At 45.0% G+C, this 12,735-nt stretch overlaps 1 protein-coding gene across 3 annotated transcripts in view; it reads left to right on the top strand.

The window, feature by feature from the left end:
* The window catches only part of LOC141132641 (hepatitis A virus cellular receptor 1 homolog), a 161,901-nt gene extending 152,470 nt beyond the window's left edge, over positions 1-9,431 (top strand). For all 3 annotated transcript variants that reach the window (XM_073621257.1, XM_073621258.1, XM_073621256.1), the window contains one exon: positions 8,467-9,431. In XM_073621257.1, coding sequence (XP_073477358.1) covers positions 8,467-8,536 — 70 coding nt within the window. In that variant the 3' untranslated portion in view covers positions 8,537-9,431. The remainder of the gene's footprint in view (positions 1-8,466) is intronic.
* Positions 9,432-12,735: the final 3,304 nt, after the last annotated feature.

The following is a 12,735-nucleotide window of genomic DNA, read 5'->3' as shown; positions in this document are numbered from 1 at the left end:
TTCGGCAACAGACAGGCAGTTGAGGTACAGTGGAGCAGGCAAACGGATAGTCGGACAGGCAGAGGTCGGGTGCAGGCAGAGTTCAATGGGGAGGTTCAGGAGACAAGGCCGGGTCGTCAGGATATCAGGATCAACACAGGTACAAGGGTCAGGCACTAAGGACGGCAGAGCTGTTGAACAGGCAGCACTGATCACAGAGGGAAGCCGGCTTAAATGGGCCGTTTGGCACCAAACGACGTGCACGCGCGCTCACCGGCACACACAGGCGTGCGCACACGCCCGCGCCCCCGCACACCGGCACACACAACAGACCTGCCCGGGACACGCATGCCAGCACTGCAAGGAACGCGCACAGCGGAGCCCGCAGGAACGCGCGCGCCAACGCGCGCCGACGCACACCACCGCGAGCACCCTGCCCGCTGAGGTACAATCTCTGACACTCCACGTGCATATGAGGAGTACGTGGAGTGGATTGCCCTCTGAATCCAGTGTTTGCGCAGTGACAGAATTTTACTGCCCTCCAAGTGGGTCTCTTGGAGGAGGACGATATGTGGTTTAACCTGCTTGAGGTATTGAAAAACTGTTGCTCTCTTGAATTTGCTGTTCAAGCCCCTGATATTCCAGGACAGCAACTTAATCTTACTATCCATGGCATACGTTATAATAAACTAGCAACCTCAAAATAATAAGAAAGCCAGGAGAAATAAAAGCATAGGTCTCACATGAGGACATAAAAGCTTTCAGTGAAATATGTGCACAGCTAATAGTAGTTGCATAGCATTGGTCAAAAAAACCCTCCCTAAACCCTAACAGAACCAAAAAAAACAAAAACTTAAAAATTGTCCGGTATGCAGCTTGATCCCTGTGACAAACAAACCTGTAGGAGTTCAACCCTGTGAAACGATAGTTCGGCATAGTAAGATAGTAAGATAAAGTTCAGTGACCTCCTTGGGAAACTTCACTGGTAGTCCATGAAATAACAGCTTGCAGCTGACCATTCCTTGGAGAATGGGTATATTCAATCTGCTGGATGTGGGAAGGTAGTAGGAAGTTCAAATGGCTGTAGAGCCCAGCTTTTTTCACATATTGTGCACTGTAGTAAAAGTGCTCCTTTACTAGTACATGCCCTCAGCAATGAGGGAAAGCTGTAGACTCTGCATAGCAACAAAAAAGAAAAAATCAAAGATTCCGCTCAGCAAAAGTTCCAATCGGACCTTAGGCGATTTTGATGCAAAAAAGAACCAGACATCAATAACTGTTAAACATCAAACCAACGAAAAGGTACCTTGAGAGAGTGTTATCCAGCCAGTCGCATGCATCTTGCGGTGTTTCAAAAAATGTAACTGCACCTTTATATTGAACCCGAAGTTGACTGGGATACAGCATGCTATATTTTAGCTCCTTTTCATGAAGCCTTCTTTTAACATCCGTAAATGAGCGACGCCTTCTCTGCGTTTCCGCTGAAAAATCAGGAAAAAGCATAATGCGGGCATTTTCATATTTCAATTCCTTATGCTTTCTCGCCTCAGCCAGCAACATATCTCTGTCCTTGTAATTGAGAAACCGGACAAGAAAAGGGCGAGGAGGGGCTCCTGAGGGTCTGGCACCTGTGGGGACTCTGTGCGCCCTTTCTGCCATGTATGTAGGGGGGAGATTGCCCAAAGCCAGTAAAGATTTGAAAAACTGCTCCGCAAACGTTGATAGGTTAGACCCCTCCGCCCCCTCAGATATCCCCACCACTCTTACATTATTTCTGCGTTGGCGGTCTTCTGCATCGTCTGCTCTATGTTGAAGAGATCAAACCATATCCTTCAGTTCGGATATTTGTGAGCTGTGGGTGTGAGACGTGTCCTCCACTTCTGAGATTCGGTCCTCCGCAGTAGTTAGCCTGCCCCTGATCTTGTCAAGATCGTGTCTAATAAGGTTACATTCTGATGCCAGGCAAATGCGAGCCACAAGCTCTGTCTTTGAAGCCGCTATCGCTTACAGGATCGGGCCCATTATAGCTTCCGTGTCCACCTCTATTTCTTGTGGCAAGTTTGGAGAGCCCTCCAGTGCCTTAGGAGTTGTATTTGCGTGCTGCGCCATCTTAGTTGTCAGTGATTTGGCACGCTGTGGAGCAGAGACTGAAACCAAGATGGCGTGGGAGGAGCTAGCCGCCATGCTGTCTTGAGAGCGGAGCTGTCTCTCACCTGACAGCGCCTGTGTATGTTGCTTATTTTGCTGCTTTGTTGCCAAAGAAGGCATTGCTGTGATCCCAGCCAGTTCCCCTATGTCAGGGGAACACTTTCAGCCAGCGGCGGTTGTGTAGTCAGCTGCAATCAGGATTAGTGTGTGGAGGTTAACCGGAGCTCCCAGAAGACACGTCCTGCCGCGATCACATCAGGCCACGCCCCCCTGGAGAGTGTTCTTGATCTGGCCAACTGTTGTGAAGGGTGTTTTCTTCACGATGGAAAGAATTCTTCGGTTATCCACCACAGTTGTTTTCTGTGGTCTTCTGGGTCTTTTGGTGTTGCTGAGCTCACCGGTGCGTTTTTTCTTTTCAAGGATGTTCCAAACAGTTGATTTGGCCACACCTAATGTTTTTGCTATCTCTCTGATGGGTTTGTTTTGTTTTTTCAGCCTAACAATGGCTTGCTTCACTGATAGTGACAGCTCTTTGGATCTGATATTAAGAGTTGACAGCAACAGATTCCAAATGCAAATAGCACGCTTGAAATTAACTCTGGACCTTTTATCTCTCCTTGTACATGGGATAATGAGGGAATAACACACACCTGGCCATGGAACAGCTGAGCAGCCAATTGTCCCATTACTTTTGGTCCCTTAAAAAGTGGGAGACACATATAGAAACTGTTGTAATTCGTACACCGTTCACCTGATTTGGATGTAAATACCCTCAAATTAAAGCTGAAAGTCTGCAGTTAAAGCACATCTTGTTTGTTTAATTTCAAATCCATTGTATAGAGCCAAAAAGATTAGAATTGTGTAGATGTCCCAATATTTATGGACCTGACTGTATGCTTTACTATCTGCTGACCAGTGTTGGAGCACTGTAGTAGTGTCCCTTTAAGAGTTGACGCATGCAAAATTCAAGTGCTCCTAGCCGTCAAGTCTTTTCCTTTGCTAGGCTGCAGTGTATGGTTTAATCAGTGGCCACTCACCAGACCTATATAAGCAGAGGCTTTCCATCCTAGTGCTAAGCACAAAGGGCTTCTTCACAGTTCAGGTTGCAATCCAGGTGGGCTATGGTCTGTATTGCACTGGTGTTCTGACTCAACTACAAGGCCATAAATGTTATCTCCAGCTTCATATAGGGCTTATAGGACCTGATGACCTTTTTTATCCCTTGTATCAATTCAGACAGCTTAACTCGGTGAATAAACTCACTGTTGAGGAGACAGAAGATGAAGCCTTTCGAATGTTTTGTTTAATGAAGGATATTCATAGGTAAAAAAACATTGATGTTGTTAGCCACATGGAAAGATGATTACAGCATGATGGAATACTAAGCAATGATACCAGAGAGAAGACAGGGGAGTGGGATATACAGAAGTATGGTGGGAGAGAGAGTTCAGCTTAAACAAGAGAACACAGCTTAACCAATTGCTTACTGGGCACCTAACCCCCCCTCCTGCCCAGACCAATTTTTAGCTTTTAGCGCTGTCACTCTTTGAACGACAATTGCGCGGTCATACAACACTATAGCCAAATTAAATGTTTATCATTTTTTTCCCGCAAATAGAGCTTTCTTTTGGTGGTATTTGATCACCTCTATGTTTTTTATTTTTTATTAAAAAAAAAATTTAAAAAGACTGTTTTTTTTTGTTTTAAATACAAAACCATTTTATATATTGTTAATAAATTTTACAAACAGGTAATTTTTCTTCTTTATTGATGTACGCTGATGAGGCTGCACTGATGGGCACTGATAGGCTGCACTGATGGGCACTAATAGGCGGCACTGGTGGGCACTGATAGGTGGCATTGATAAGCATTGATAGGTGGCACTGAAGGGCACTAATAGGTGGCACTGGCACTAATGGGTGGCAGTGATGGGCACTTATCGGCACTGGTAGGTGACACTGATAGGCAGCACTGCTAGGTGGTACTGATGAGGCACTGATTGGCACCAGTGGTGGGCATTGATAGGTGGCACTCGTGGGCATTGATAGGTGGCACTGATTGCTGGCACTTATACCTATGCACAGGTGGGCACTGATTCATGGCAGGTGGCACTGGCAGGCAGTACTGGTGGGCACATATAAGGCGGCTTCGCCTCTTCCTCTTCAGGACCAATGTCCCTTGCATAGAAGCTGATGATCGGCTTTTTTTTCTTCGCTGTCAGCGTGAGGAGAAAAAAAGAAGATTACCGATCTTCTGTTTACATTACGTGATCAGCTTTCATTAGCTGACCACGTGGTAAGGGGCCGGGATCGGCCCCTTACTCCAATCTGTGATCACCTGAGTCTCATTGACTCGGTGATCTCAGCGCACCCTGCAGGGGGTGCGCGAGGAGCGTGCAAAGGGGAGGACGTCTATTGATGGCCTCCCGGCAAAGTAGGTCCACGCTGTAGCCGTCATTCGGCTATAGCGCGGATCTGAAGGAGCTAAAGACACAGAGCAATATTAAGCCAAATAGTGCAACACAGATGAAATGATAATAAATCACAGTGTAACACAACATTCCCTATCTGAAATCTTTAGATTTCATAACCTTAAATATATAGTCAGTAAGTCCAATACTGATAAATGTCCTGGAACCTGTAACAAGAAACATGCAACAAGTAAACATAAACATAAGTTCAACAGGATTGCATAACATGTAGTAGTCCGACATATGATGTCTTCAGGAAATGTGAAAGTTCCAAGTAGAACCTGAAGTTAGCAGCAATGTACTCCCCACTGTGCCAATAGCATGGCTAGTCCTTGCATAAGTCACTCACATGGCAAAAGGAGTACTAACTCTGTAATTGGCCGAGCAAAAATTTGTGAAAAATATGTACCAATAATGGTGCCCTGTGGGGATAAGAACATGTAACAAACAGCTGCCCCTTTAAAAGCGAACAAATCACTAAACTGTGTAAAATATTGGAATAAAGGATATGGCGCTATACATGTTTATACAAAACTTTGCACAAATAATACATTGCAATACATCAAACATAAATGTGTACACTAGTGAAATAAATTGTCATAAAAGCAATCAAAAAGTCCATAAGTGATAAATCCCAACACCAAATCGAAATACTCTGCGATAAAACTTCTAGTTCTTCCACCGCGAGTATAAAGGTGGCAACTCACCAGAGATGTTTGACCCTTTTTACAGGACGGTCAAAAAGCGCATTTGGAACACCAGATTGGTTCCACTAATAGCATAAATCCACTTCACTGGCCGCTCACGATGGAACTAGGATGTAAAAAATGACTCCACAGGAGACACGGATAAAAGTCTCATAGTGTAGTAATTTTTAATAAAGTAAATGAAGCAGCAGCAATAGCAGATACACTCACATGTTGAAGTGCCTGGCCTGGCCCTAGGTGTAATCAGCGTGTGTGAGTCAGCTAATCCCTTGGGGATGGCGTGCGTTCCACGTCTCACCCTGGAGGGCAAAGCCTAGTATGGGGTATCAAGTTAGGACCAGGAAGTGAGGGATCTTCCTCTTGATCCTGCTGGAATGTGCCTTTTGTTCCATCGCTCACACCGTGCCCGCTGGTGTTTTTCGTGGATTACCTTCCCTTCTAGTCCATCATGGCAGCGCTCAAGTGTGGCGTATCCTTTATGTTGTAAAGTACCCTCTTGGAAGAGTTTTTTGAGGAACCATCCTACACATCCCCAGATCAATAGATCACTGCCTTTTTGACCCCAGACTGCGATGCTGAGGGTCCATTGTTTCTGGTGAGTGGGGTCACTGAAGGGGGAGTCACCTCACATTTTGCAAAGTTTGGAGCACCATTGCAATTTTTTTCATATAAGCACCAAGCACTTTATAGATTTGTGCATATTATATTATATATAATTTTGTTGTATTTTGATTCTGTATGACACAAATACATTGATGTATATGGCACTAATCACTAAGATGTGTATTGAATAATATATGCTGCCAGCGCTGTTTCATATTTTCTATCAAGAGGAAAACATCAACAGCAACTAATGGCAAGTTTCCCAGCTGATCGCCTAAGTACAGATCCACCATTCACCTATGTTGGAGATCTCATCCTTCTAAAGGACAAGGTCTGGAAAGTAAAGGTCAAGGTAACCTAGGGAGGATTGACACAAACTTTTACCCCCCAAAAAACCTCCCACTTTTCTGGACTGTACAGAGTTCTACAAATGTAGTAGATGCAAGGCATGTAGAACTGTCAGGGACAAAACTAGGAAAGCTACCAGCTTCCCATCAGTGGTCACAGGTGGTGAATTTGACAGCAGACAGTTCATCACCTGTGACCCGAGGTATGTTACTTACCTGCTTATGTGTCCGTGCAATTTCCAATATGTTGGTAGAACCACTAGAACAATGGCCAAAAGAGTGGGAGAACATATAGACAGCATAAAAAATGGAACATGGCGATGTACAATTTGATGTTTTTCTAGTGACCTCAAAGAATATCTTTGCCTTGACACAATCACATACCAGGAGGTGCATTGCTATTTTCAAGAGTAATTCTGAAAATTAGCAGTGGAATACCACTTAGGCACAATTATCACCTTTAGATGTTCACGGTAAGATAGAAAGTCTTTACCTTTTTGAGTTCAAGCCTACTGTAAGGCTGGGTTCACACTATTGCAAATTGGATGCGGGTTCGCAATTCGCATGACAAGAGAGTGTGACCGACTCTCAATAGAGACAGTTCACACATCTCCGGGGCAGCTGCGGAGCGCACTGCAGGAAAGTCCTGTGCATCTTTGGCTCTGTTTCAGGTCCGAATTCAGCCAAAAATTCAGACCTGAAATGGTGCACAGGGATCTACCGGAAACCCCTGCTGCAAGCCATGCCGCCCCCCCTGCTGCGAGTGTGAACCCAGCCTTAAGAACAGCAGAGGTTTGCCCATAGCAACTGATCAGATTCTAATTCTTTTTCTGTTGCAGGTTAGAAAATAAAGCTAGGATCCTATTAAATGCTATAAGATCCACCTCCTGCCTGTGGATGCCTGTAGAAGGGAGTTATGCCCTGTACACACGGTCGGACTTTGTTCGGACATTCTGACAACAAAATCCTAGGATTTTTTCCGACGGATGTTGGCTCAAACTTGTCTTGCATACACACGGTCACACAAAGTTGTCGGAAAATCCGATCGTTCTATACGCGGTGACGAAAAACACGTACGTCGGGACTATAAACGGGGCAGTGGCCAATAGCTTTCATCTCTTTATTTATTCTGAGCATGCGTGGCACTTTGTCCGTCGGATTTGTGTACACACGATAGGAATTTCCGACAACGGATTTTGTTGGCGGAAAATTTTATCTCCTGCTCTCCAACTTTGTGTGTCGGAAAATCCGATGGAAAATGTCCGATGGAGCCCACACACGGTCGGAATTTCCAACAACATGCTCCGATCGGACATTTTCCATCGGAAAATCCGACCGTGTGTACGGGGCATTAGTGTGTTTTTGGCACCATGGGTAAGCCTGAATAAGTGTGAACCAGAGCTGAGGCTCCATTCACACCTGAGCGTTTTGTAGCTTGAAGCCTGAAGCTACAAAACGCTGGAGGGGAAAAAATCAATTATTCTCAATGGAGATGGTTCACATCTCCACTCCAAAACGCCTGAAGCCCTACGCCTGAAGCTCAAACAAGTTCTGGACCCTTTTGGGCGTTTTCCTGCTTTTTACATAGGTGACCTTTTGCCCTGCACAAAATCGCGGCAAATCGTGGTAAAAAACGACGCAAAATCGCGGTAGAAAACACTGCAAAATCATGGTAAAATCACGCGATTTTCTGCCTGAAAACGCCAAGCTCAGGTGTGAATGGGACCTTAATGTTGGGAATGTTCTCTTACTTCTTGTCTAGTAAAACTATAGCATAGAAATTGAGGGTACATTACTCTAATGGAGCCCAGAATAGTAGTAAAAAGCCAACAAGGGCTCTGGTCTTTGGTTGGACCGCAAACTTTGGATACATTTTTAGCAGATAATATACATTGTTCCTAAAATTGATCAGATCATACGATCAGGAGTACATCCCCAATTTTTAAACTTAAACAGTGACCTGGAGCTGTTGGTGACAGCATGGTTACTGTGCCAAATGAATGCAATCCCACTGCAAAAAAGCAGTGTTGATTGTACACATATGTGTGGCAGCCAGGTATTAAAGCACAATGCCATGCTGCTACTTATTTCTGTACAGTCAGCTTTAAGGAGTGAATATGAAAACTGATAACATTAAAACAACTGTGAAAAAAACTAACACAAATTAATTCTGAGTGTGCATGTAATACGTAGTGTCCCTCTCCCTTTGCAGTGCTGGACCAATGACAGAACTGGCTGCTTCAGGGACCACGGCAGAGGAGAACATTTATACTGAAGATTGATGGACATTCCCCAGAATCCTTTTCTGAAATAAACTTATGCTCACTCAGATAGTATTAAACATGTTCTGAAGATGGTGAAGGCGTTTCTGTCTTATTTCAGGATGTCAGTAAAAATGTGCTCCATTAGTAAATTTTCCAAGTTTTGTCAGTACAAAGAGATGGGAGGCTGACAGCTCTAGAAGTATGTGCATATGTGAGGGAAGCATGGAGGGTCTGACCAGGGACAGTGCCAGCATGAGGCTGCTTAGGCAGCCAACTTAAAGCGGAGTTCCAGACAAAGTGAACATTTGGCAACTTTTTTTTTCCTGGGAGATTTGTGTCATCGTTCCCAGGAGTCAATGGGCATCGCCGCAGGATTGCATTGCCATAACAATGAGGCGGGCACTTCCTCCGTCGCTGCCGGTTGTGATGGCAACAAGATACTATTTCTGCGCAAGCGCGAGATCGGGAGGTGCATGCTGGGTAGCCAGCAGCACCTTATCCTGGAACAGAGTCCTAGTGGGTTTCACATGCCCACAGTCAAGAAGAGCTCAGGAAAACAGGTAGTAGGTAAAGGTACGGTAAGTCAATTTAAAAAAGATGTACTTGAACGGCAAATTTATTACTAACATGCTTTTGAGTATTTAATTCATAGCAGCAGACCAGGTGCCAAACAAAAAAAATGTGGGTGGAGCTCTGCTTTAACTGCACTTAGATGGTGGCGCTTCCCACTCCTTCTTGCTGTCAACCTCCCATCTCTTTGTACTGACTTGGAAAAACTTGGAATATCTACTGATGGAGCACATTTTTTACTGACATCCTGAAATAAGACAGAAACGCCTATTACAAACTGAGGCAATCAATATTTAAACAGTATAAACAATATGTAAACATTAAAAATACTTATAACAAGTGATTTGCTGGCTTTACAATTAAAATCTAAAAACAAAATGTGAGAATGACTAGGATTATGAAAGACCTGGGGCACACTGGGATGAAATAGCAAAACAAGCTTTGCACACAGTATTTCATTACCAGATTTTGCCCAATAGTAAAGGGGGATTATTAAACAAAGTTGCCCTCCCTTAGTCCAGGGGTTTCTAAGACACATGTTCAGGAATCTGGTGCTGCTTGGGTTACACAGCGGCTGGCGGAGCAGTGGTTTGAAAACGGCATGCAGGAAGCCTGGTTCTTGGCCGAGGAAGTGCACAGCCTGCCACCAATAGCAATTATCTTTGCCCACGGCCCGCCCCTTCCAGCAAATACCTAGCACACCCACAATTACTAGCTCCAATTGTGACAGCAGCTGGACAGGTGGAGTTGGGCAAGGCTCCACCCACCACAGAAGCACCTCCGGAAAAGAATGAGGACTTTGTGAAGGTCTGTGTGGCCATTTCGAATATTTCCCCTCACTTCCTAGAAAGACAGCAAGGGGATCCATGAGGATCAAGAGGATTGTGTGTGTAAACACCCAAAAGTTTTGAGACGGCGGCTGGGTGCCACCATTCTGGATGTGATCTCAGCAGCCCCTGCAGACTTAGGGCTGTCACTGAAGTGACACTCTATAGCAGGGTTCAACTAGGGTTCCTTCAGAAGTTACTAGGGATTCCTTGAGAAATAGGCAATTTCTGCCTATTCAGATAAGTTCCTACTGATACTACTGGAGTAATTCTTCCCAATAACCACTAATGTAAGGAACATTCTTCTCACTGCCCATCACACTAATGTGCCATGAGTTGTAGCTATGTTTATTTTTACCAGGGGTTCCCAGCACACATTATGGCTCATTGATTAGTTGCTAGAGGTTACAGCATATGATTTCTGCTTGTTGATTGGTTGCTAGAGATTACTGTACAGTAATACTGCTCACTGGTTGCTAGAGGTTACTGCACATCATCCCCTCACTGCTTGCACACCATGGACTGGGGAGGTGAGCGGACCCATTAATAGACAGAAAACTCCTAGGGATCCTAGAACTCCTGGGATCCGTGGCAGTGCTGGGGGAGGGGTGATCAATGTCAATGCAGATTTTTTTACCGACTACCAATATAAAGAGGAGTTTCAACACTGGCCACCAATGTAATAGGGGTTTACACTGACCACTAATGTCATAGAAGCATTCACAGTAACCACCAATGTCATGAGAAGATTTACACTGACTACCAATGTAAGGAGGGATTTACACTGACCACCAATGTAAGTAGGGATTTACACTGCCCACTAATGTAAGGGGAACATTCACACTGGCCACTAGTGTGACTGAAAGGATTCTACACTAAGTCCCAATGTAGTGAGAAGATTTACACTGACCACCAATTGTAACTGAGACAGGGGAACATTCACACTGGCCACTAGTGTGACTGAAAGGATTCTACACCAAGTCCCAATGTAGTGAGAAGATTTACACTGACCACCAATGTAACTGAGACATTTAGCCTGCAAAATCGCTTTCCTGACACCACAAAAACATACTGTGGCACAGTGTGATTTTGAAAAAAGAGCTAGGGATTTTCTTCCACATTTCTAGTGCATAGAGCAGCCCATTGAAATGAATGGGCTGCCCTCCATGCTACCTACATTTTTATCCACCTTGTCAGTACACCTTTGCATCCTAAAACCCCTGCTAACCTCTGCGCCCCAAACATCCCCCATCCTCTCCACCAGGTGGCGGTTGGTGCTCAAAATATTTTGGGGCTCAGCCACTCTGCCCATCAATTGCAGCCACTGTGCCCATCAATTGCAGCCACTGTGCCCATCAAACATAGCCACTGTGCCATCAAATGCTGCCACTGTGCCCATCAAATGCTGCCACTGTGCCATCAAATGCTGCCACTGTGCCCATCAAAAGCTGCCACTGTGCCATCAAATGCAGCCACTGTGCTAATCAAATGCTGCCACTGTGCCCATCGAATGCTGCCGCTGTGCACATCGAATGCCGATACTGTGACCCCCCACCGTCCGTTTGCCGTCTGCCCGGCACTTACCCTGTCTCGGTGGGGTAGCGGGTGACGGCGACGAGCGGTGTCCTCCATGGGTCTTCTCCCGTCCTCTCCTCCTGATATGCGTCCAATCACAGCGCCTGTCATTTCAGCCAATCGGGGTGACGGGTAACAGATCCGAGCACCTGATTGGCGGAGAGGCAGTTCAGTGTTAGGAAAGGGAATATTCATTCACTGTTCTAACATACAGTACCTGGGTGAACTGCGAGCGCCAAGCATGGCGCTCGCAGGTCACCACTTTTGATGCCTATTAGAGCCTATGGCTCTAATCAGGTGCTTCAAAAACACCCCCCGTCGCTGTAATTCAGGCGCCTTTATTTACATATCAATGCCGCCGGCTGCCACGTTTTACATATGAATGCTGCCGCTATTTACATATGAATGATGGTTATTTACATGTAAGCACAGGGTCTGCAGGTGGGTCATCCGTACACAACAATAGGGCAGAGCTGGGCAGCATTAGTAACAGAAATTCATACTGAGATATCAGGACACAGCACAGGACTGAAACTTCAAGGGACAAGGGAATTTAAACCAGGATAGTTGGCAAGTATGAGGCAGCTTCTTTGGGCCCCACAACAATGACAGGGCCCAGGGCAGTTGCCCCTTTTGCCCTGCCTTAAAGACGGCTCTGTCTATAGTATTCCTCTTTACTCCTTACCCAACTGTTACATTAACGTTTATGTAAGGAGGTGAGGAGTTGGGTCAGCACAGACAGTAATTAAATAATTCCAGAAGAGGAGAGGGCTATGACATGCAAGGAGGGATGGGGCTGTGCTAGGGAATTGACTATTCAATTTTGCTAGAAAGTTCAGAGGCACAATACTTAATTTTTCTATGATTTTACCTTCATTTTTTTAAGTTGGTTACAGGATCTCTTAAAAAAGAAAAGAAAACAGTTTTGGCAGTAAAATTACACGAAAAGGGATACTGTCCTTTTTCTCACAAAAGACTATAGATTGCGTTGCACAACCCTGTGACTCACTGTGAATCCTATGTTTTTCAGCATGTGCTTTCACATGTATTTTTCAGTAAGTTCTCAAACTTCCCCTTTAGAAGCACCAGTGTTCTGTTTGCTGTGAACGCCGTTCACCTCACTGAACAAAAACGTGGTTCTAGATAAAGATTATGGGTGCTTAAGTTAAAGCTCAATGAAGTACAAAAGTCCTGCAGATTTTCACACCAACGTTACCTTTATGTTGGCCAAAAATGGTTAAGAGC

This window comes from Aquarana catesbeiana, linkage group LG03, assembly GCF_042186555.1.
Source record: "Aquarana catesbeiana isolate 2022-GZ linkage group LG03, ASM4218655v1, whole genome shotgun sequence".
Lineage (NCBI taxonomy): Eukaryota > Metazoa > Chordata > Amphibia > Anura > Ranidae > Aquarana > Aquarana catesbeiana.
The sequence above is the reverse complement of the archived record's forward strand: the minus strand, read 5'-3'. Positions and strand labels throughout refer to the sequence as shown.